Source organism: Nannobrachium achirus (assembly GCF_963921795.1).
Source record: "Nannobrachium achirus genome assembly, chromosome: 12".
NCBI classification, from domain to species: domain Eukaryota; kingdom Metazoa; phylum Chordata; class Actinopteri; order Myctophiformes; family Myctophidae; genus Nannobrachium; species Nannobrachium achirus.
The window spans coordinates 34024957-34048598 of NC_137832.1; the positions used below are offsets into that span (position 1 = coordinate 34024957).

The window sequence follows — 23642 nt, forward strand, 5'->3', positions numbered from 1 at the left end:
CCTCAGTTTGGCCTTGTCCCTCAAAACAATGGCATGACCTGAGGCCACACTACAGTGGCCTTAATGCCCCAGCTGCTGACTGTACCACTTTCTCCTCTGTCTCTTTCTTGTCAATATGTAGACAGTAGACACCAGTGTCTCTTTCTTTTCACATAGACACCAGTGTCTTTAGTTGAGATTCTGAAATCTTAACTCCCCTGCCTGAGTCCCCATCTTTCCCCACCAATCCAGTGACTTTGATTGGTGCAGGGCTGAGCATGGATCAGATTGTAAATACCATCGTTTATCTATTTCACTGCAGATTAGGTTATCATCCCTAACCCTTAAATTCAACAAATTGTTTCAATGGACAAAAATCTTGTTTTATTTGATGGCCTTCCTGGCCTGGCATTCGGCCTTTGTGCCCTCAGAAAATGAACAACACCAAAGGACAATGGCCTTGCCCCTAAAATGAAGAAATTCCAGGCCTGGCTACGTGCATGCATAGTGTGTCTGTTAATTAATTTGACATATACACCAATACCTCATTTCAAGCCTGTTGATACCTCGATGAAGGTACATTTTTTATTATTGCCCAGCCTTACTTCATATCACTAATTATACAAAATTATAATTATGCATAACAACTTATAACATTGTGATCTTTTATTGTATTGTATATATGGTTTTGTGTGTCTTTAAAAAACAAGGGGGAAAAAAAACTAAATAAACATATTGTTTAAAAAAAAATTATAACATGCTATAACTAGCTGTATTACTTATAATGTGCTGTTCCACTGAGCTTATGATGCATTATGACCAGCACTTATACTATGTTATAAACATAAGTTGTCATACATGATTATAAACATTTATAATGAGTGTTATAATGCCTTATATTATATACCAACCTTTAAGTAAAGTGTTAACATAATTTCTATCAGTAACAGGGCTCTCAGTGTTTCTCCAGCTCATTAATAAACTGAAAATAAAGTTTCAGGTGGGTTGATAATACAGCCAATCAGGAGAGAGTACCCATTTATCAATTTTATAATTTTCCAGTTGCAAATGTGTCTGCTCATTTCTTTGTGTTATCACTTATCACTTCAAATTTCACTTGTTGAATCTGTGTCCTGTGTGAGTTTTCTCATTGTATAGAATTGGAATATATTTAATAAAGAGCTTCAGAGACATACTGTAACTGGAGTCTCTACAGTGTAGAGACTCCAGTTGCAGAAGAAACACTCTCTAGCAATGAGTACTATCAGAATATACCAGGTATAAGCTAATTCTGTTCTGATTGGTTAGACAATGAATCCCCAAAAAGTGATATCAAAATAAATTGCTTTAATATACATTTTTACATTGTATGTACAAAAATATAAAATCTAATGCAGCATACAGTATTTACAAAACATTTGCATAGCAACTTGTAATTCTTGCTGACAACATCGAAAGACTTGGTGAAAGTTTGTGCAGGCCGAGTTGACAACAGGTCAATTATAGTAATTTCATGTTTTCCCACAATAGTCTTTTTTATGCTTGATGAAGAGACAATGATGGGAAGTCAGTGACAACCACACTCCTCCACAACCATGTCCTCGTGATGCTGTAGGACCACGTCATCGTCATTGTAGTCATAGTACAGCATGGACAGTGAGCTGAGGCGAGTGGGCACGCAGGATGGGCAAGACACTCTTTCTGGGTGGTGAAGTTTCAAAAGGCTCTGCAAAATAAATGAGAAACACATGAAAAACTATTCAAAATGATGCAATGTAATGGGTTTCAGGCAGTACATGAGTAAAATACCAAATACCAATATTTTATCTCACCTGCATGTACGCATGGTTTGTCGGCCGGAAGGATTCGTCCACTGGAGTAGGGCATTCTCCCTCACAGCGATAGGCATTGTAGCGCTTAGGATGCACGATCCAGGCATCCCAGCCAATTTGTTCAAAGTCTATCCACATATCTACCTTCCGACAAAGTGGTCGCTCGCTGGCTTCTTGTGGTGGCCTGGTAGCCGTAACTGAACCGGTCAGCAGTCGCATTCTCTCCATTCGCTTGTGACGTCTGCCTTGCAAGTCACTTCTGACCCTGTCCATCATGACATATTTTGAGTGCTGCACAGTTTGAATGAGACTGTGTGCTCCATGGCCTGCCTGAGGCAGGTCATGTTTGGAGAAGATTAGCATATTGACACGGTCCCCTGTTGGATAGTTTATCTTTCTTTGCCTCCTTACTGGATGCCTGAATTGGGTCTTGCCAATGACCTCTCCATCATCCCCTGAACCGCTGCCATAGTCTGCCTCTTGTGCATTCTTTAATGAAGCGTCTCCCTGGTCCAGCCAGTATTTCAGAAGAGCAGTTACATTAAAAACCTTCCATGATGGCTTTGTGCTATTGGGAGAGGCACCAAAGCTCCCCAGGAACAGGCGCTCCTCCGGGCATGTTGAGCTGTCCACCTCACAGCGTTGCTTTCGGGAGTGATATATGTCCACTGTGACGTGCTTGGAGGCAGAGAATGCTGGTATTCTGATCCGTAGCTCTGCCTGCTGGACACGGTCGCTAGCGGAGATGGAGGACATGTCGAAAGTAACGGTCCATTTCTCACCAACTTGATGGCAACCTAAAAGAGTGAAGTGATAGTTTAATGGCATGATACACTTACATAAAACCAGTCCCGACCCCACTCCTTATAATTCTAGACAAACCATATCTCTGGACAAATGTCAAAACACCAGCGTGGGTGGGTGGACAGGACAGGATGTGTATTGAAACCCCCTGTGCAAAGACGTCTGAGGAGCTAATACACACACTCTCCCTCACACGTAAAACAGAGAAAGCCTTTTAAGTTGAATAAGCAATTTGACACTTCTCGGTTGTAAAAAGCCAGGGTCTGATAACACAGATAAGGCATTAACAACAGAGCTGGTGGTGAAGCACGAAATAGGCTACAGAGAAACACACAAAATGGACAAATCTGTGTAATAAGCATTGTATCTGATAGCTTAAAATGTAAAGAACTAAACAGAACCAATAATGTTAATGCTTTACATGTAGAATGTATAATAGCAGTCTAAATAGTTAAACATTTAAAGAAGGGTGCACAATAGCACAAACATTGTACACATGTGCATCCTATATAAAGATGACTGAATGCAAAGCTGTTAAATTCACTCACCTTTTGCCATCAAACTTAAGATGGAATCAGAGTTGTGTAGCGAGGGCTTTCCATAATGTGAACTAATGGTGCTGAAAGCTCTGGAGGATGGAGAATCAGCTGTCCTTAAGGAGTGGTACAATTGCATCATGTACATAGGATAGCTGAAGTGATGGTGAGGGGCATTCACATATCCCAAACGAGTCTGAAGAGCTCTTGCAAAGCTGTGGTCCTGGGCTGACAAGACAACCTTGAAAACGCAGATCAAGAGAGTGCAGAATCTTGTGAGCGCTCCAACTTCCATGATGTATCAGTTCCCTCTAGTTAACAAAAGCAGTTCTATCAAAGATGAGACTGAGTCAGAGATGAGCTCCTTCCTCCAGCTGGTCTGAGTCTGAAATGATGCTGTGGTGTTGTGTGCAGAGTGAACCCCAGACAGGCCCTTTTATAGTGGACATCTGCCCTTTGATGACCCCTGGCCATTCCAGACATCTGAACAGCCCTCTGATCTTCAGAGCATGTCAGACAAGGAAGAACTACATTTAGCCAAGGTCATTGTCCTGTCACACTGTGTGTAGGCTTTTATATTCTTACTAGACTATCTCTTGTAAATCATAAATGCACCAATACGCTAACTTAAAAGGAGTAGTTCACCCCCAAAATGACTTTTTTCCAAAACATATTATTGAACTCAAGTCTACATGGCGTGAGTAATCAATAGAAAAAAGTAATTTGGGGGTGAACTACTCCTTTAAACTACAATAAAACTATTAAAGACAGGGTTAAATGAGCTGTCATGATAAAAATGTAAATATAATAATTACTAGGAGTCAATATTTAAATATTTATTGATTAATAAACAAGTGCAAATACAGTACTTGTGATCCATTGGGTCCATTAGGATCTAGGCAGCAAATTAGGCAATTTGCCACCTGACAGCTAAGAACCCAAACAGCTATGGAGGTAACATCTGACAGCTAAGAAACTATTCACAACCATGGAGATTAACAGTAAACTTCCATTCTGTAGCTTATAATATAGATTCTTCAGTGTTGCAATAATACAATTATACAGTATAAATCAGTGTGATGCTGCAAAAAACAACGCTTGGTTCTGAAATTTTCCATCAAGTAATACAATTTCCCATCAAGTAGTGTTAATATATACACTATGAAGAATTCCTAAACTAATTCACATATTATGTAAACAAGTAACTACTCACATTAACAACAAAATATATAAAAGCAAACAACCAAAACAATTAATTATTGTGTGGCAGATAATACACAATATTTTGTATTTTTATACTATCTGACTGCACTGTGCTGTAATTATGGTCCGATACAGGAGTTGTGGTACAGCTGCGGATAATCAGAATCATTTTGTTTTGTTATTTATATATTAAAACTTTAAATAATCAAGTTCAAAAAGCTTCACAAAGGTCAGGGACATTCACAGCTGGATCCAACAGGGTGCTGCAGTCAGTTGACTTTTCATAACCTTTCGAAGAAGGATTTCACCTGAGTACAGAATACAAGATATGTTCTTAAGGATCTATTTGGATGATCTGAAACTCTGAATATGAATCACATCAAACATAAAGCCTGATTGCAGAAACCCCCACTGTTTGCACAGGTCTGAGAGGACAAAATATCAGTCCACAGAGAGTAGTGTTAGACCAGTGCCCCCATGTGGTTAACTGTGGTATAATGAAGTGCATTATGACCACCTCTACTGTAACAGTAATTTGACATACCTTTCTTATAAGTTCCTCTTGCACCTCTGGGTCGTTCTCAAACTCTACACCAGCATCCAGTATTAATACAGGTACCTGCCTCAACTTTTCATAATGTAATCTGAAATGACAGAACCATACAGTGTCCTCAGAGTTAATTTATCCATTTGTAAAATTGAGTGTACAGATATAACCAAATTACATTTATACACTCTCAGAGTTAAATTAACATGGACGATTTTATTGTGTATACTTATTGGTTACCAGACTTGCAACACAATTTACTGCATGTTGTTTAAGTTTGTTATTTTCATATCTCTCAAACAGGTAGTGTAATAAATATATCATAATGCAATACATTTGTATCGTGCACTTGATCAAATTAATAAACCTTTGTTGCAATCCCAAATAAAGGTTGCATGTACTACTGCTGAAGAAACAAAATGCTATAGGTCTTGTTTAGTCTTAAAGGCATAGTTCTCCCACAAAATTACTTTTTGGGGGATTACTCACCCCATGGAGGTTTGAATTAATTATAAAATGGATAAGCCAATAATTTGAGGAGACTCTTTCTGTCTCTATAGGGAAAGCAGGATTTTTGTGTTTATGTCTCCATAGGGAAACACTGCTGGTCATCAAATTATTGGTTTAGGAATGTGAGAAAAACAACAACAAAAAGTGTTTTGGGTGAACTATGCCTTTAAAGTATTATTCAAGCATAAAGTATTTAAGAATAACTAGTGATGAGTCCACTCTCATTAGCACTTACTTAGTGCTTTTCTCAATGAGCCACTTCTCATGCTGAGTGTGCAGTTTTTCAAGGTAGTCCAATTGCACTCCTTTCTCCTCTATCCTTCCACGACAGCCCAAACGTTCCATACATTTCTGAGGAGACAATGCCATTACACAAAGTAACACAACTATTTCCTGTGCAAGCTTTAATAATCTCACAAAACTGACTCTGATGTACGTAGTAAAATCGGTAAACCACTGGCAATCATTTCTTGTTACGACCATATTGTTTATAAGTGCAGCACATACGTGTGAATATCAAATGATCCCTTTGTGTTGTGGATTATTTTTAAATATAAATGTAATGTTTGTTCCAAAGTGACTGCAAAAGATTGCTGCTATTTGTTTCAAAAAAGCTTTATACCCTGTACATTTAACATGTACTATAACAACAAATGTGACATAGCTCCGTTTACACAATGCTGTACCCCCTCCAACTAGAGATGCTCCGGTTGCGATTTTTGGGGCCGATACTGATCACCGATCAACTGGAATCAGTATCTGCCGATACCGATATTCCCGATCACAGCGTCAAATCCATAAATTATTCTATTTATTGTGTTACTGTAGCAGCATTTATATATTTAATGATTCTTCTTACAAAACATTGACATTAGGAGATTGCAGGCTGAGGTCCTTTAGTATCAAATTCAACTTGTAGGAGTTGAAGCTGAGGTTACATTCAGTCCCACAGATATTGTGAAAATAGCTGATCAAGCTTGTAGATTGGCAAAGCCGATACCAATCAAAGCCGATCACCCACCGATCAATTGGCACATCTCTACCTCCAACTGTATATACTTTCACAATTTTCAACTGTTATTATTGTATATAATATTTTGACACTTGTTTTGGATGTGTAAACATATGTTTTCTCATGCCAATAAAGCTCCTTTGAATTGAATTGGATGTACTATACCTGAGGTGGGGCTCTGAGGTAGATAATGCCCTCCAGCTCCACCTGGTGCCCAAACTGCTCCACTAGGAAGGAGTGCCATTCCTGGTACACTGCCCACTCTGTTGAGTTGATACATCCCAACTCAAACATGTTCAGGGCAAAAATGTACCTGGTGGGAAAGAATGCCATGTATAAGGTTATGTGTGTCACTTCTCCATATATCAATGGCACCCATAGCTGAATGGGTAGGGACTGACGAGCCCGCCTGGGAAGCATAAGGTCCCAGATTCAATTCCCAGCCCCCGGCAATGTGTCGAGGTATCCCTGAGCAAGACACTTAAACAGATATTTCACTTTCAAAAAAATAATTTGGGTCATTTTATCATCTACTTGGGCTTTAATACAATACCTTATGTAAGTAATAGGGATGCCCCGATCAGGTTTTTTTGCTCCCGATCCTGATCAAATGTTTTTGCTACCGATTCGATCCCGATCCTTCCCAATCCGATCTTTCGGCAATGCATTAAGGAAAAAGAAAAGAAAAATGCTTTTATGTTGTCCTTTAAGGTTTTATTTATTTATTTAAGTAACAGTATCCATTCTATCCAAGCTTCTTTTTTCACTTAGTGCAGCATTGTTTCAAAACAAATTAAAAATGAAGCTCATCAGCTTATATATTTTTTAAATATATAAAGACAAGGTGTTTCCCAATCTTTTTCTCCCGATTCCGATCATTTGAAATCGGCCCTGATCTCCCCCGATCCCGATCTGGGCATCCCTAGTAAGTAAGTAATGCCAATTATTAAGTACACAGGCATAATTTTAAATGTATTTACTATTTTTCTGACTGGTCCTCCTTTACTTGCTCACCTGTCACTGTAAATGGAGCGCTCAAACACCTGAACAGGTGTTCCCTCTGAGCTAAGGAGTTCAGCTGGAGGAGGCTGCAACTGTGCTCTCAGGCGGCTCATGAATGAATATGTCTGGAAGGTGTAGGACCAACGCTGAGGGTCTTGGTACATCATCTGGAGCAGGTTACTGGCTGTTCCCTGAGTACAGAACATGACATATGATCATAAAGATTTTGTCTGTCCGTTGCTAGTGATAATTGAGTACATTGGGCATACAGTATGTATTGCAGTAGTGGAACAAGTACCCAATACTGCATTGTAGAAATACTCTGGTACACGTAAAAGCCCGGAATTCGAAATGTAGGCCTACTTGAGTTAAAAGGTATTAAAGTATTGGCACCAAAATGTACTCCAAGTCCCAAAGCCTAGACATTATGCAGAAAGCCATTTCAAATTTTAAAAGACAGAAAAATTTTGATGCGAAAAATTGTGATCTTGTAGATGGGCTATTTTCAAATGGCCGAAATGGAGATGGAGTGGTTAATGTATGTTTTGTAATAATAATCAAAATTTACAAAGTAACTAGTAACTAATTTTCAAATAAATGTAGTGGAGTAAAAGTACAATAGGCCTACTTGGATCCGAGATGGAGTAAAGTAAAATAATTGTAAATACTCAAGTAAAGTAGGCCTACTTTAAAGTACCACCACTGCAATTGACATTGTGTGCAAACCTTCTTTGCGCTACCACCGTCGACGCTCTGCCACTTGCCAACAGGTTCAGGGACCAACTGCCAGTTCTGGTTTGCCGACTGTAACATCCTCACAAACGTCGACTTTCCAACAGCTGATGGTTAAAGGTAACACGTGTGCAGAGTATTTTTTAGCAGAGGCCATTCATTCATTAACATTTATAACAGTTATTTATTGACATGTTTTGTTTTGACAATTATGTAGCAGCACTTATCTTACCGATATTCCCCTCTATAGAAACCCGCTTCACTCGAGCTGTTGCATGTGGACTTGATGAAGTACTTGAATTTAGTAACCGTAGCTTCCCTGCCATGTTGGCCATCCTAAACAAATGACTCGTACTGACAATAACTGACTGACCAACCCGTCTGCAGCTCAACTCACGTCCCTTCGACTGTTGAGGGTGACCGTTATAAACAGATCCGATGTGTCTAATTGAAAGTGCTTGGGGTTTAATTCTGGAAACCAAGCTGAAATAATTGAATCGATAACACAAGGAACACATTATGAAATGCCGCCTGCTTGTATGTGTCGATTAGTGCATGCTAGCTAAAGTTGGAAAACAGTAGATAAACTAGGTAACTGAATGGCTTGCTCACCGACTCTGTGGCCTCTGCTAATAACATATATATCATGCTATCATCAATTAATAACAATCTGGCCACTGATTCCTCGCACATGCACTACTGTACACATAGATGGGAGGGAGGGACTACTGCCTCCAACGTTAAACTTCCGGGAAGGAATTTTCAAAATAAATGTATTTTCAGACAATAACAAAAAGATAGCCTATATACTAGCCATATTGAAAAGTAGGAAAAACACCACATGATTTGGTGTTAAAGTAAAGTACATTTTATTTTTTATATCAAATTTCTGTATTCTTTAATGAATTTAGAGAAACTTGTGGGCCTAACTCTGATCCAACCACATAGGCCAAATTATGCACAGACTTGAAAAATCCATAGGCTACACACTTTAGTTACCTGACAACCCCAAAAAAGTATAAGTACACTTAACAAGTAGATAAATAAATAAATACAAAAAAATAAAAAATAAAAACTAACTATCTTTAATGCCTGCACAATGGACACAGGCTCAAGGTTACATCAGAGAGGGCATGTGGTTTAACAATATTTGACTGTAGAAGGATAGAGATCATATACCCTCCTGTGGAGCAGGATTATGCAAAACCATGTTTTGAAGCCTATTTATATTTATTTATGTTTGATTTGGAAGTTAATTCATGATTTTCATTTGGCTTCTTCATTTCTTCATGTCCTGCAAATACAAATGAAAGAATATATTTTTAAAATAGGATTATTTTATTTGATCAATTACTCACCCTATGAGGCCTTGAATTTTTGTTCTTGTCCCATTCCTGAGCCAATAATCCAATATAATAGACTAATAAACTAGATTTTCATGCCGCAACGTGGCCTCTTCAAATCCAATCCCATACTGCACTGATCAGAGCAAAGGTCACCAAGTTATGGCCATTTGAAGTGTTGGACACTGATGTAACACTGCTGGAATTGAGTTTGTTTTGTTTTTGTTTGGTGTGAGCATTCTCTTGTGTGTCTGTAGTCTCCAGGAGCCTGGCCCCGGCCCTGGGGGCCACACATGGCCCCTGATGTGACTATTCTCAGGTCAGCCTCTGGGTGCCACTGATGGCAGACACCTGAACAGTGTTTGTGCCAAATTTGGTGTGGATCCGCATGTTACGTTTGTGACGTCCACCATTAAGCAATTTTAATATATGATAGGAGATCAAACTTCACAAGAGCAAAACTATATTTAAAATATTCTCTTTGACCCTGGATCATCAGTAGGCCTCCCAGTGACACAGTGGGAGTTTATATTATTTTGATATAGATTTGCCTTAGTCTCCTACTGACCCTGTGTCATCAAACTGGAATATTGGATCAGGAATGCGACAAAAAACAAAAAATCTGAATGAAATCATGGCTTTGTGGCTTGAGTAATTTGGAATAACTATTTATTTAACAAAATTCACTCTAATGAAAGAAAAATAAATTAGGCCTATATATAAACCCACCTTTAACTTGTACTCCAGTAATTCAATTTCAAGTTGTGTTTTTCTTATTTTAAGTTGTATATGGTCCATGTCAAGGTCACAATGTTTTATTTGCTTCTCCAGATGGACTTTGTATAACTCTTTTACAGGCATCTGGGCAGGGATTAGACAGACAGACAGACAGACAGACAGACAGACAGACAGACAGACAGACAGACAGACAGACAGACAGATAGACAGTGAGTGTATAGATAAGCCATTTTCATAATTGAATTAAAAATAAAATATATCAAGTGATTAATTAAACAAATATATTTAAAAAAAATGTGCTTCTATAGGTTAGGCCTACTCAATTAATCGAAAGAGTAATCAACAGAATAATCTATTAATCTATTATAAATAATCTATTGCAGCCCCTATTCGTCTCATTTCATGCTTTCAGTTAAAAACAGTGATAGAGAAAAGCTAATCTTACCATGCTGAGGGGTTCTCTGGAGTTGCATGGAGAATGAAACGTATCAAAGGCCGCCGCTGATGGAGATTCATCCTCAGGAGGAGGAGAATTGCTGGTCTTGATGACTCCTTCAGTCACTGCGGGAAAATAGTGGTTATATCAGCTATCATTATTATTGTTAGGAGCCTACCGTATTGTATTATTATTATTATTGATTGATTGATTGATTGATTGATTGATTGAGGTTTTGCATAGGAAAAGGTACAGTTTCATGACAGTAGGCCTACAGTTCACTGATACAAGATCAACTAAAGGGAAACTCAGGTAATTCAAGGCTTATTTCCAATGAGAATGATTAATGATATCCTTCTCTTTAGGTCATATAACATTGAATGACGGATAGAACCTACCTATTATAAAGGCGTTTGTGTCCTGGGGCTGGGGGGTAGTTGACGACGCTGATGAATTGTTATTGTCCCCTGGGATGCCATCCAGACTTTCTAAGATCTCATGTTCAATTGGAGCGAAAGGTGATGATGTCGGGGACCCACCATGGGCCAACTTCCTCCTGTTGGCTATAAAGTGAAATTTATAGCCAACAGAACTATAACTTCTATGCTGCCCATGAAGTGCCCATTATGTACAATTATGGAACAAAATTGGCCATAAAGCGAAATACCTGTTTGAAGAATGTTTTTGTGCTTGATTTTTATCTGCTGCCAAGTGCGTTTCACACCACCTGGGTTGGATCTGATAATAAAACATAAAATAAAATAAAAAGTTTTAGTAGGTTATTACAGTGTACTGTACTCTGCCGTAAACTTAAAATCACTTTCAAATGTTTAATGCAAGATTCACAACTTGATCATCTTACGCATTAACTCGGTCTGCAATTTTTTGCCATGCCATCTCCCTTTCCCTTGATGCTACGGTCGTATTACTTTTCATTAAAAAAATAGGCCGGTAGTCTTGATATGCTCTCATAAGAACTTCTTGCTCTGCTGCTGAGAAAAATGCAGAACGCTGCTGTTTAGATCCATTGGACGACATGGCTTTGACTGATGATGATGGCTTTTAAAATTCACAGCACACCGCCACAATTCCGACTCATCCGATCCGAGGTTGAGTCTGGCTTCTTCCGAGATGAAGTCTGGATTAATCTGTCAAATTGGGATCAGCTATTAGCCTTAAGGGACCAGAAATCCTGCATGTAGCCTACCGCATTTCGCTGCAATTGAAAAATTACGATTTTTCACACCTTTCTTGAATCGAATAATAGCCCCTGGAAAGGCAAAACACAAAGACTTTACAAAAAATAAACGACCAAAACAGAAATCGTTACGTTTCACAAGACGGAAGGGGTAGGTACAACCGTTGAAAAATAGATTAAGAAAAATAAAAACCGTCATTGCCGATTGGATATCTTTGGTGTCACTCTAGCTCACAAGAGGAAGTAGGATTAGGATTACTCGGCGGTGGATTTGTCTTCAAAATAAAAGTGTATAAATGGGCCACGAGTGAGTAACGTGTTGTTAGTTAGTATAGCCAGCAGATGGGAGCAGAGGATCACAAAACAAAACAAAAAATCACGAATTCTCCTGAAATTAACTGGCTACATAATGAATTAGTTATGATTTATGAAGGAAAATAGAATGTTTTAGATATTTATAAAATACTAATAATCCACAGAAAAACCTAACCATTTCCACTTTTCAATATAGCCGTCTCCTTTGCCTCTTTTGCTGGATAATATATAGAGGATGACATGCATAATGTTTTAAATAATATAAAGGTAATATCAAATAGTCTTTATTATGATATTATCATTACTAACTTTGCTGGGGAACCCCTGAAACTCCCTTAGAATATCTGATGATGGGGCGGGCCATAACTGAATGGTTAGAGAGAGCATGCCTGGGAGTAAGTCCCAGGTTCGATCCCAGGCCTCAGCAATGTCTCAAAGTGTGTCCCTGTCTCAAAGTGTCCCACTTAACCCCCAAATCCTCCCTGAGGTGCTGCCCTCGTAGCATCTACTGCTCCTGTTACTTAGGATGGGTTAAATTGCAGATACCTAATTTCATGTATGCAAATATACAGTGACAAATACCACAAAGGCTAGTGAAATATTTATAATTATGTAGAAATATTAGACAATTAACCATCAATATTAGGAATACTTCACCCTTGGCTCTGTAGTCTAAATAAGAATAAACACAAATAGCTGTGTAATCAATGACATAGTATAAGGAAAACGTTTATACAAATGCCAAAACGTAAGGAAAAAGTAGAAGTAAAAGTAAAGTTTATACTTCTTTTTTACAAATTAAAACACAGGGGACATGGAATAAATTGATATTACATATATTACTTCTCTTCAAAGCATAATATCGAGTTACACATTTAAATGAATATTCACATTTAGATATTCAGTTTGATAAGATTTATTTATTGCGACTGTAGTTCGCAGGTTTACTATGAAAACATCACATCCTGTCTGTCTGTCAGTCAGTCCGTCCTTGTCCATAAACATAAACATTCTAAAGACAGTAACTTAAAAAGCCAATGTAATTTTAATTTTCATTTGGTTATAAAAGTGAAAAACACACACGGTGACATAAAGTAACAGAAGGTATTTCAACAATTAACTTCAGTGATATAACCCTACAATTGCTGTGGTGAAAGTGATTCATACAGTACATTACATGTATAAACAAAGTGCTTCAAAGCCTGCTTGAAACTCAGTTTATCCTCGGTAGGCCTATTCTTGAAGACTAATGAGCCGTCCATACCAAGCACTATAACTATAAAGATCTAGTGTAAAAATGAGTCCACACCACAACTATAACGACAACAATAGTGAACAATGTACAGTAGTTATAGTGCTTGGTTTGTGGACAGCCCTTAACTGTCAGATAAAATTAATGCTTATAGAAATCCTAATTAAAACATCATTCATAATTGAAAATCACTGAGAAGAGAAGGCAAGCTTTCCAGTTGAACTTTTTTTGGTGCAAGGCTGCCACATACTGTAACCTCAGAAGGTTATATTTTTGATGGTGATCTTTTGAGCTCGCTCGATCTTATAATCGCTGACACCTATAGGAGTGGAAAAAAAACGTTTTTTAGTAGAATCTCTCTCTGTGTGTGTGTGTGTGTGTGTGTGTGTGTGTGTGTGTGTGTGTGTGTGTGTGTGTGTGTGTGTGTGTGTGTGTGTGTGTGTGTGTTTGTGTTCTCACCCTGAACGAGAGCGGTGCCGTCTGAAGCGAGGTGCCAATATCTCCGGTCACTTTGTCTGGCCTGTTCTCCATTCACAACACTTAGGAAAGGCCCCCACAGGCTGGACTCCTTCTCAAACCTACAACAAAATATGGATTCCTTTAATCTCAACGAAGCACACTGGATTTTTACCATGTTGAGTGAAGATAAACAATGGACAGTGTCCATTTAACTCACGTGAAGCCAGTATGTTTCCTCTGAAGAAGTTCCAGGGTTTCCAAAAGGGTGCTGCTCTTTGGCACGTCCACAGAATAGGGAGTAGGTGATCCACTGGTTTTCACCACCTCCACATTTACTGCCACATTAGTCTGGCTCGGTAATACCACAACAGGCTGCCTGGGCTCCACCACCAGACTGTCTGTTGGAAAGAAAGTTTAGAGTGTACAGACATGCCCTACATGTATAAACAAGCTAGCATTACATACATGGAAACACTGCATTTACCATCCTCATTGCTGCACTCCTTGCTCTTGACATCCAAGTACGATCTATGATGGAGAGCTGGTAGTGTCTGGGATATGGCCATGACATTGTGATATGTGTTCCTTCTGGCATCTGCCCTCATAGCCTCCATGGATGCAGCACACTCTTCAACCTGGCTGCCCATTGCTAGCAAGGCCTAGGACACAGTGTGTAAGTACAATCAACTAGTACATGCATATTCAATTTAATTAACCACCATTCTATCTGTCGTCCCTATTTTGGGCATGTATTACAGATGAAGCGTTGTGAGCTTGTAGATCTGCTATTTTAGCTGAATGTTAGCCCCAGTAAAGCGGTGCTATGGATGAAGTGATTAAGTGAGCGCCATACGTTGATTTTGAGCTTTGTAAGTACTGTACGTAAAAGTGACCCTTACCTGAACTGCTAGCCCTGTGCTGAATTCGTTGCCCATATGACCGTCAGCCCGTTGGGATGCCAGGAGTTTCTGCTTAATTGTGCTCAGGGCTGTGTCAAGATCAGCTGTATTCTGCACATGGGAGCCAGCGTCCTTCACACACTGAAGTGCCATCCCAGCCATGGCAAATGTGTCTAAGATATGAGATCGAAGAGGACTTTAAGTATTCTTCAGAGAAATCTCACTAGATGCACACAGTAAAATGGTAATATTAATTTTACTCTAGAAGTGTACAAATGTAACCAAATGGACCAGTAAGTGACCATTGGTTACATAGTAATAGTCCAATTGCTGATAAATATTTATAATCCAGATTGAGGACAATTTAGTGCCATTCACAATGTATTCTGGTCTGATTGCAACCAGTGGCCACTTTTTTTGAACAGTTCTACAGACACTGTCTGTACAATTGTCAAGTCAATAACGGTGGAATGCCTTTACATTTAAACAATTCAAAGTACTTGGTAAACTAATATTTTGTTGATCGTGGCTGGCTCTGTACATAATCTGCTTCTCTTTTTCTCACTATACCAAATCTCTTTGCCAAAGATAGATGATCTACAAGCTCATGAGTCACGATGCAACATGTGAGCTTTTTGATTCTACTATTTTCAAGGAATGTTCCCCCCCGAATAGGGATGCTAGGGTTCAAGTGGTAGGACATCTTTGGAATAAGTATTAGTAGTAATAAATACTTTTCAAAAGTGCGGATGAATCTCAAAGGATTTATATCAAATAATTGTAATAACTCTCTGTGATAGGTTAATCTACAATGAGTATACGTATGTGTGAAGAAACTATTTTCTAATTCAAGATCTGATCTGGCACATCTGGATGTTACAGCATGCAAGGAAACCAATGCCTCCTCCTGAAATGATCACCGTGAGAAAAACATGAAAAGCGTACAAGATTAAAGTCAGTGATGAACCAGTGTTGTAATGCAATGTGTTTTAGTCAAAAATCTGTTTTTTTTGTTGAGTGGATCAGTCGTGCAAATGTGGTATTTAAATCGGGTGACCTGCGTGTGTCTTATGCGGCAAGTATAAAAAATGACGTAAGGTTGAAACGCATTGGTGTTCGTTCTGGTTTCACTCACCAATAGACTCTGAGCCTCCATGGTCGATGTGTCCATGTTGTACAGCTTTGATGAGCTTGTTGCTGACATGGTGGTTGACCCTGATGCCACTGACACAAAGAGCCAACACACCCTGTGAGTACTGGTAATAATTAGTCAGAGGACGGTGGCTGACTGCAAACGAAGCAAGAAATAAATGTCAGGGCGGAAACTGCTGTATTCATGCAGATAACGCATGGAAGAGTTTCAACTTAACCTTTCACTGAATGAATGGATCAAGAATTAAATGTAAGTCTTCAAATGGCAGGAAGAAGAGATTACAGGCAATGTGGTCCTTTTCTTGTTCCATTTGTCTCTTGAGGTGGGTCAGCAGAGTGTCTCTCTTGTTGCTGACTGTGAAGGTGATCGTGTTGAGGTCATAACATGAGGCCTTCAAAGCCAGACTGTACAGAGCCAAAAGACCCACCACTGATTGACTATTCGACAGAGAGCTATAGGGGAATTGAGGAGGTCAGGTAAAATGTTAATGCAAAACATAAATTAAATGAAAACATCAGTTCATACATAGATTTAAAACAACATGAGCTTTTTGCTGCAACAATGCATATAATATAATAGAAATTATAATGGCAATATAGAACATTACTTTTGGATTTCATTGTGCAAATGTGTTTTCAGTCTATTCAGGTGTTCGCTCTCCTTGACAAGATTGTGGCGATCAGAAAGCCGCAATGCCAGGTGCACACTGGGATTAGGTGTTCCTTCTTGTGTTTCCAGAGAGTATAGGAGCTCCTGGTTGAGTGCAAGGAGTAGTTCTCTGGCAGAGCCCTCAGTACCTGGGGAAAGTAACACCAAAGAATCATCAGATATCAAACATGATGAAAAATAAAATAAAGAAACACTGTATGAACATCGCAAACTGTCAGTGTTGCAAACCCACAATTGCTGCATCAGCAATCATGGGACAAGAGGAAAGAAAGGGAACTTAATTTCCTTTCCACAGCCATTTTAGCACCAATATCGTCCATTATTTCTCCTTAATAATACTGCCACCCTGGACCTGACACCGAAGACATGTTTTATTAATACCACCTCTATGAGTGAGGCAAGGAAGCAATTGATTGACTCAAGCATGTCCAGGCTCATGATGTAGACCCTAAGTTGCAAAATAAGTGAATGTCCAAGCTAGAGTCATTAGATGATCCAAGAGTTTAGACAATTGAAATGTATACAGGAAGAAAAACTACAATAGGCCTATTGCTGTAACAGTCAGTTTCTTTAAACTTTAATTGGTGGAAGTAAAACGTCATTACTTACCACATGGTTTGCTGGAGACAAAAGCCAGTAGTCCCGAGATAACAATCAATATGTGCATTCTGAAAAACCTGGATGGTAGAAATAGTTGAAAATCCCATCATAAAAATAGACAGTACTGAGAGAGAAGACATGTGCAGTCAGGCAGCGTCAAAAAATGCCATAACACAGTTATTACTGAACAAAATTGTAATTACAGATCAGATTTTATTTTATTTAACAGTTCTTGGTGAAAATCGTTAACAACAACAACAATAATAATAATGGTGTTACCGTGTCAGAGCGAGCGACTCCAGTGACAGACAGGACTCAGCTGAGCTGTGTAAAGAAACTAAACAGACAACATGATCTAGTAGGGCTTCATTGTCACGTGACCTGTGATGTGACTTCATGGCGGTCCCTTTAAGAACTTTGGGACTCGAGCTTTTCGATTCGTGTTTCTGCTGGCAGGCTACTCTACTCCTCGTAACTTTCCTGTAGAACATTTGTATACATTCCAATGACTGTTTTACCAATAGCCGTGTTAACGCTGGCTTTATGCGTGAAATTACTTGAGCCAGCCAGATAATTCAACTACAAGTCCCAGAAATCCTCGCAAGGTAACGATACGTCATTTCGATAGCAGCTTGACGACACTCTTCTGCGACAGACCTGAGATGGCTTACTGTCAAAAGTATCTTCACTGGCAAAACAATTGCAGCAAATAAAGAGCGATGTATATAGCTGCACGTAAACGTAGTTTTACATCTGTGGTGTCCATGCATGGTCATGCTACAAACGCAGTGAAATGCCAGCTAATGGAAGTCAACAACAACAATAGACCAACACCACAACAACAAGGGGCGGGTCAGTAGTTTCATGTTATCTCTTGAACATTCTAAAGTTCTTATTCAAAATACAAGAATGAGCTTCTCCTATTTTGCCCTACATTTTAATGCTCAAAAGAAAGAAATGGCACAATTTGTTGTCATGATGCAAAAATGTAAGGAATAGTGAATATTATGTTGCCTTTGTAACTGGTTTGTAAACCTGCTACAGCTGATAGTGATACTATTTGTTTCAAGCTATAGTACAGGTATATGCAGTAAACATTTATTTGTAGTCTTATAATTACTCGTAGCCTATTCAATATAATAAATGCTAATGTTGTTTTGCATTTGTCCACTATATTTCCATCTTCATGCAGCTATTGAGTTGGAGAGTGTGCCACCTATGTATTCATTCTCGGCCCTCAGCAGCCTTCCTGAAATGAGGATTGACCTTGGTCCACCAAGCTTCTCCAGCCAACAGCACAGTGGAGAACTTTCTAATATGTATGCAGTTCACATCAACACTTATTTCACTGCAGTAACTAGTGGACATAATAATGTTCCACAGTCTGCTCATTCGAGTGCTTGTATTGAACAGGGTCACCAGCACTTTCGCCTATAACATATCCGCCTACACGCATTTGGTCCTTTCGCCTGGCATTTTCGCCTTGGAGGAGAGTCTCTTCACCTACCTGTCTGAGCCATTCCGCCTACCCTCAATTCTGCTGTCAGACTGTCCATGTTTGCAAATTATCTCTTTGTCATTTAAATATTATAGTGACTGTGACAGTGGTGTCAAGTGAATCTAACAGTTTATTTGACATTTATTATTGACATCACATTTTATTCCTAAAATAGTTTTTTATGCCTGTTGACAGGCAAGGTTGATTCTATAGGCTATTTAGGTGTAGCATATATCTTATATAGACCTATATAGGCTAATAGCATACATATATATTTTGTATAGCCTAGTGTTAAAACAATATAGGCCTACAATACTGTTAATTTTACAATACTGTTCAATACTGCACCAAAGAATGTATAGTATCGGGACATGGATTAATTAATTATTGGGGCGCACCTGATTCCAATAGCTCTGTATTTATGTGATTACTATGGAGTGCATTGGATAGCCGTGTGTAGGTTTGACATGTAACACCACTGTCACAGTCACTATAATATTTAAATGACAAAGAGATAATATGAAAACATGGACAGCCTGACAGCAGAATTGAGGGTAGGCGAAATGGCTCAGACAGGTAGGTGAAAAGACTCTCCTCCAAGGCGAAAATGCCAGGCGAAAGGACCAAATGCGTGTAGGCGAATATGTTATAGGCGAATATGCCTGACACCTTGAACAGTATATTGCATGCATTGGTGAAAAGCTGTGGATAGTCCTGTTTGAATTGTTCAAGAATGATTTCATGTTTTTTATGGCTTTTTCTCTGTACTTGTCTGACAGGAGCTGGGAGAGGCGATGCCTTAGAAAGCATAGGAGGAGAGCTGATGACGAGTGAGTTCGAGATGTTTTTAGTTTATCAGCCAGACCTCAAACTTGCATTCATGTTTTAGAATTTGTTATATTTTGTTTTTCCAGAGGATGCAGTGCCAAAAAAAGGAGACTGATGGTGGAGTCAGAATCTGGCCTTCTGGATAACTCCAGCTCTAGCATTTGTAATGACTGGCTTCCAGGCAGCAGCTGTCCTCTGTCTGCACAACTGTCCAGCCCTGTACTTCCACAAACCTGCCAAAACATTCCCTTGCCTGAATCCTCCTCCACTCTGACCCGCCCGGAGACAGAAGGTTCCTGCATGGAGATAGAAGCAGCTCAGAGAAAACTTCGGGAGATTGAGGATAGGTGAGCGGTGCAAAGCTTACAGACAATCATGTAACTCTTTACTAAAGCTTTACTAAGACTCGAGCATGACTTTGCAGTTATTATACAACTGAGGTATTATATACTTGGGCTGGATACTGAGTATTCTTTCATATCACAGAATAACACTTGAGGATGATGATGATGATGAAGACCTGGATGTGGAGCCAGCTCCCAGGCGACCAGTTCTGGTGATGTCTGACAGCTTGAAGGAGGGGTTACAACGTGGGATCAGTGACATCCTCCCCCACACAGTAGCCCAATCTGTGTAAATGCTTGTCTCTTTTTCCTCTTCAGAAAACATTCATATTATTTTGTCAACCACGAAATCACATCTCTTGTGATGCTTCCCGAGGTGCTTTTTTTTGTTTTGTTTTTCCTTGCCCGATTGAATGTATATAGTGTTTACTGTATAAGTACAAGGGGTGTCATTTTGTTTTGTTTGCTAAATGTTGGCATATAATTTATAAGTCGTACAACAGTGTGGCTTGCCGACAAGAGAAGATTGCGAAGCATTGTGAGCTTGTTAATTGGCTTCTGTCAGCAAGTGACAATCAGGCTTAACAGACTCGGGTGTACAAGTAAATTAGAAACAAAAACTGGAATGAATTGGCATAACGACTAAAAAGAATTGGCATAATTAAATAGTGCTGTTGCTTCATTTCGGAGCATGATTTATTACTTTATTCCTTTCACCTGCTCCTTTCATCTCCCTAGGAGTCATTCCTGCATGGAGTTGGTGGTTTGGAGGCCACCAGAGGATGTCTTGTCCCGGAGGATGAGGGACTCGCTGCTGCAGAGACAGCGTAAACATCAGACAGCGTCCCGGCAGGCCCCAACCCCCTGTTCCCCTCCATCCCCTCAGAGTTCCATCAACCCCACAAGCTCCTCGCCTGGACACACATACTCAAATCTGTACAACATGCCTGCGGCCAACAGCTCTGGTGAGGAGGACATGGAACTTTAACTGTGTTGTCTCCTTTAAAAGCCACAGCAAAGCAGGAAAGACTGCAGACACAGACTAAAAGACATTGGGCTGTATATGACACAGTCCTTGTTATGTTGGTCAGCTTTGCAAAACATTTTGGTTTACAATACATGAATATTTTGTTATTGTTTGCGAACTTTTCAGCACATCCTTTGCTATACAATCACTTGTTTGGTCTTCTGACTATATAAGCCCCAACAATCACTAGGTGCAATAATGGCAGGGACCACAAAGCTGCAGACGTTTTGAAAAAGCTATGTACATTTCCCAGTTGTTCAAATTCAAATACTTGTTGACTATAGTTTCTGTTGTATAGAGTGGAGTATGTTGACTATAGTTTCTGTAGACATCCTTATGTAACGTCATATTATATGGAAAAGAACAGACTTAATTAGAGTCTTCACAATGTGCAGGAATGGTTTTAATTGTCCGAAGCTTTGCCTACAGTACATGAGTTTGACTTTGTACTTTGTTTAATGACTTTGTTTAAAGCACTTGATTTTTGCATAATTTTTATACTCTGCTTTAGGATATACATAGTTACTAGGGTTTTGAAAGTTATACTGATCCTAAATATGTACACATTCATTAGGAGCTTGCTGTGTAACTTGTTGCTAGACGTTAGGGAGTGGATGTATTGCACCATATACAGTAGTGCTTATTTGTTTGGCAGGGATGAGCCTCCTTCCATGGCTACTTAAGCTAGCATTCTGTGAGCCATATTGTAATGAAAACAAAATGCTCTTTATTTGGACTCTATTCTCCAATGTTCTTTACTAGAAACATTGAACATGTGTAAAGTGTTAATACTTTATATTTGTTTTTAATTAAAATGTTACTTCTATGGCTATATTCATGATCTTTCAAGACACATTGCACGTCATTATGCATGCATAGTGCAGTATTTAACAAATATCTGAAAGAAATGTAATACAAGTATCTTAGTTTGGATTCTTTATTTGGATATTGAATGTTAATTGCGTAATTCAGCGTGTGAGTAAGAATGCCTGTTATTCATTGCACAATTTTCACAAGTGTACATCATGGTAAAGACCTGAGGACGTATGATTACAACATACCACACTAAAATCCTCCGTGATAATGTATCCATTTGAGTGTACAAATGTAACATTTTACACTCAGTGAAATTAACTGAGGATTTTACTGTGTGGTGATTCACACACAAAAGGAACATCAGCCTTATGAAGCTGATGCATGCAGCTCACATGATCTCAAAGTGAATGAGTTCATCACTCATTCACTCTTACTGGCTAGTCTAACCTTAAGTCGAGCTGTAAAACTTAACAGCCACATTTTTGATTGTGTCATTTGTCACTGTGACTGATTGTGTCATTTGTCACTGTGACCTGTAAGCGTCGATTACCCATCACGTGGAAAGGGACAGTACATAGGTTACAGTGGATGATTCGGGTCTTAGGGTCTACACAAATTCCTATAAATGCTTGTGGCTCTGACTTTGGGATATATACTGTATTCTTCAGACAGTCTTCCACATGGTCATTTAATAGTGATGTTCAACATGCTGTATTCAGCTCAGGGCTGTGCTGATAGAGGCGTGGGTCCAAATGCAAGCACCGTCTTCGGCGTCTTGGGATGGTGTGATCTAGTTTGGAGATAAACCAGTTTAGCTAATAATACAAACACAAGGACAGCCATAATATTATTCAAAAGTGAATCATAGTACAGTTAAAATTGTAGGATTTTCATTATAAACAAAATGCTTGGTTTAGAGTGTACAAAGATTACATTGAAATTACACACAAAGAAATGTTCCCTCTTCAGGAAGTCTGATGGTTTACCAAGTTAGCGTTAATTTATGTAGGCCTATATATATATAATATATCTTAGAGGAATTGTGTGAAGGGGGGGCTTTTTTCTCATTTCCACACAACTCCTCTAAGGTATATTAATGACATAATTCAGTGTTGAAAATGGGTGGTTTCCCCCTTTAAGTTCTATACCTCAAAAGACACAGTTCAAGGCGAGAGGCAGGCGGGGAGGCCTTCTTGTGTCAAGTTTATGGTTTATATTATGGCAATATGACATTGACCGATTCCGCCGAACGCGCATTTCTGAACATGTAGATATTTCAGTGAGGCCTGTGTAGTTAAAGTAAATTAAATTGTCCCACAGTCATCCATTTAATATCATTGTGAATGGACCCAATGAAAATGCATATGCATTATGCACTGGATAAGCCTCCAAGAGAGAGACATCAATGATAGTGACTCACTGTTTCAAGATAGGACCCAGCCAAATCCATCTTTTTCAGGGGAGAGTTGCAGGTGTAGGCCTGATTCTCTGCACGGAGCTGCCTGACCCTGCTCTGGAGGTGACGCAACAGCTTGAAGGAGGCCATATCCGAGGGGGGCCCAGGGGAGGCAACAGAGTCCCCAACATGGAAGGAAGGAGAGGGGACTGAGCACTGAGCTCCACAGTCTGTGCGTTCCTGGTGGGACTGAGAGAGGCCACATTTAACAACTGAACAGATGGTATAACTAGTATTAAGTGTTATTAAACATTAATGGATCATCATTATATCAGTCTGAGAAAGAAATTGTCACAGACTTCCTAGATTAAGTTTATTTTAAATGCTAAAATACATGAAGATAAGAAATGATGACCAAGTATAAATATATACAAACAAAATAAACACTAATTGAACTAGTCTTGATGGCATCTTCCATTACACAGTTTTGTAACAATGTTAATTTATTTAGAAG

At 39.1% G+C, this 23642-nt stretch overlaps 4 protein-coding genes across 4 annotated transcripts; 1 reads left to right on the forward strand and 3 right to left on the reverse strand.

Annotated features, from left to right (window-relative positions):
- Positions 1 to 1546: 1546 nt before the first annotated feature.
- On the reverse strand, positions 1547 to 3197 carry spaw (southpaw; the record flags this gene model as incomplete). The annotated part of the gene is made up of 3 exons (XM_080738170.1): positions 3164 to 3197; positions 1812 to 2608; positions 1547 to 1705 (listed from the first exon to the last, which is right to left on the reverse strand). Exons 1-3 carry the CDS (start codon positions 3171 to 3173, stop codon positions 1547 to 1549), a joined length of 966 nt encoding a protein of 321 aa, XP_080594296.1. The 5' UTR covers positions 3174 to 3197.
- A 1345-nt stretch (positions 3198 to 4542) lies between these two features.
- Positions 4543 to 8568, reverse strand: dguok (deoxyguanosine kinase). The gene is made up of 7 exons (XM_080738334.1): positions 8390 to 8568; positions 8152 to 8264; positions 7438 to 7616; positions 6589 to 6736; positions 5647 to 5762; positions 4899 to 4998; positions 4543 to 4662 (listed from the first exon to the last, which is right to left on the reverse strand). Exons 1-7 carry the CDS (start codon positions 8490 to 8492, stop codon positions 4636 to 4638), a joined length of 786 nt encoding a protein of 261 aa, XP_080594460.1. The 5' UTR covers positions 8493 to 8568; the 3' UTR covers positions 4543 to 4635.
- A 4449-nt stretch (positions 8569 to 13017) lies between these two features.
- tcn2 (transcobalamin II) lies at positions 13018 to 17583 on the reverse strand. Its single transcript, XM_080738977.1, has 10 exons — positions 17499 to 17583; positions 17229 to 17296; positions 16558 to 16747; positions 16233 to 16402; positions 15933 to 16085; positions 14798 to 14970; positions 14383 to 14557; positions 14116 to 14296; positions 13899 to 14017; positions 13018 to 13758 (listed from the first exon to the last, which is right to left on the reverse strand). Exons 2-10 carry the CDS (start codon positions 17284 to 17286, stop codon positions 13697 to 13699), a joined length of 1281 nt encoding a protein of 426 aa, XP_080595103.1. The 5' UTR covers positions 17287 to 17296; positions 17499 to 17583; the 3' UTR covers positions 13018 to 13696.
- Positions 17584 to 17884: 301 nt separating this feature from the next.
- Positions 17885 to 21736, forward strand: ccdc117 (coiled-coil domain containing 117). The gene is made up of 6 exons (XM_080739627.1): positions 17885 to 18071; positions 18412 to 18538; positions 19497 to 19547; positions 19632 to 19892; positions 20032 to 20178; positions 20628 to 21736. The coding sequence occupies exons 1-6, from the start codon at positions 17939 to 17941 to the stop codon at positions 20875 to 20877; spliced, it is 969 nt and encodes a 322-aa protein (XP_080595753.1). The 5' UTR covers positions 17885 to 17938; the 3' UTR covers positions 20878 to 21736.
- Positions 21737 to 23642: the final 1906 nt, after the last annotated feature.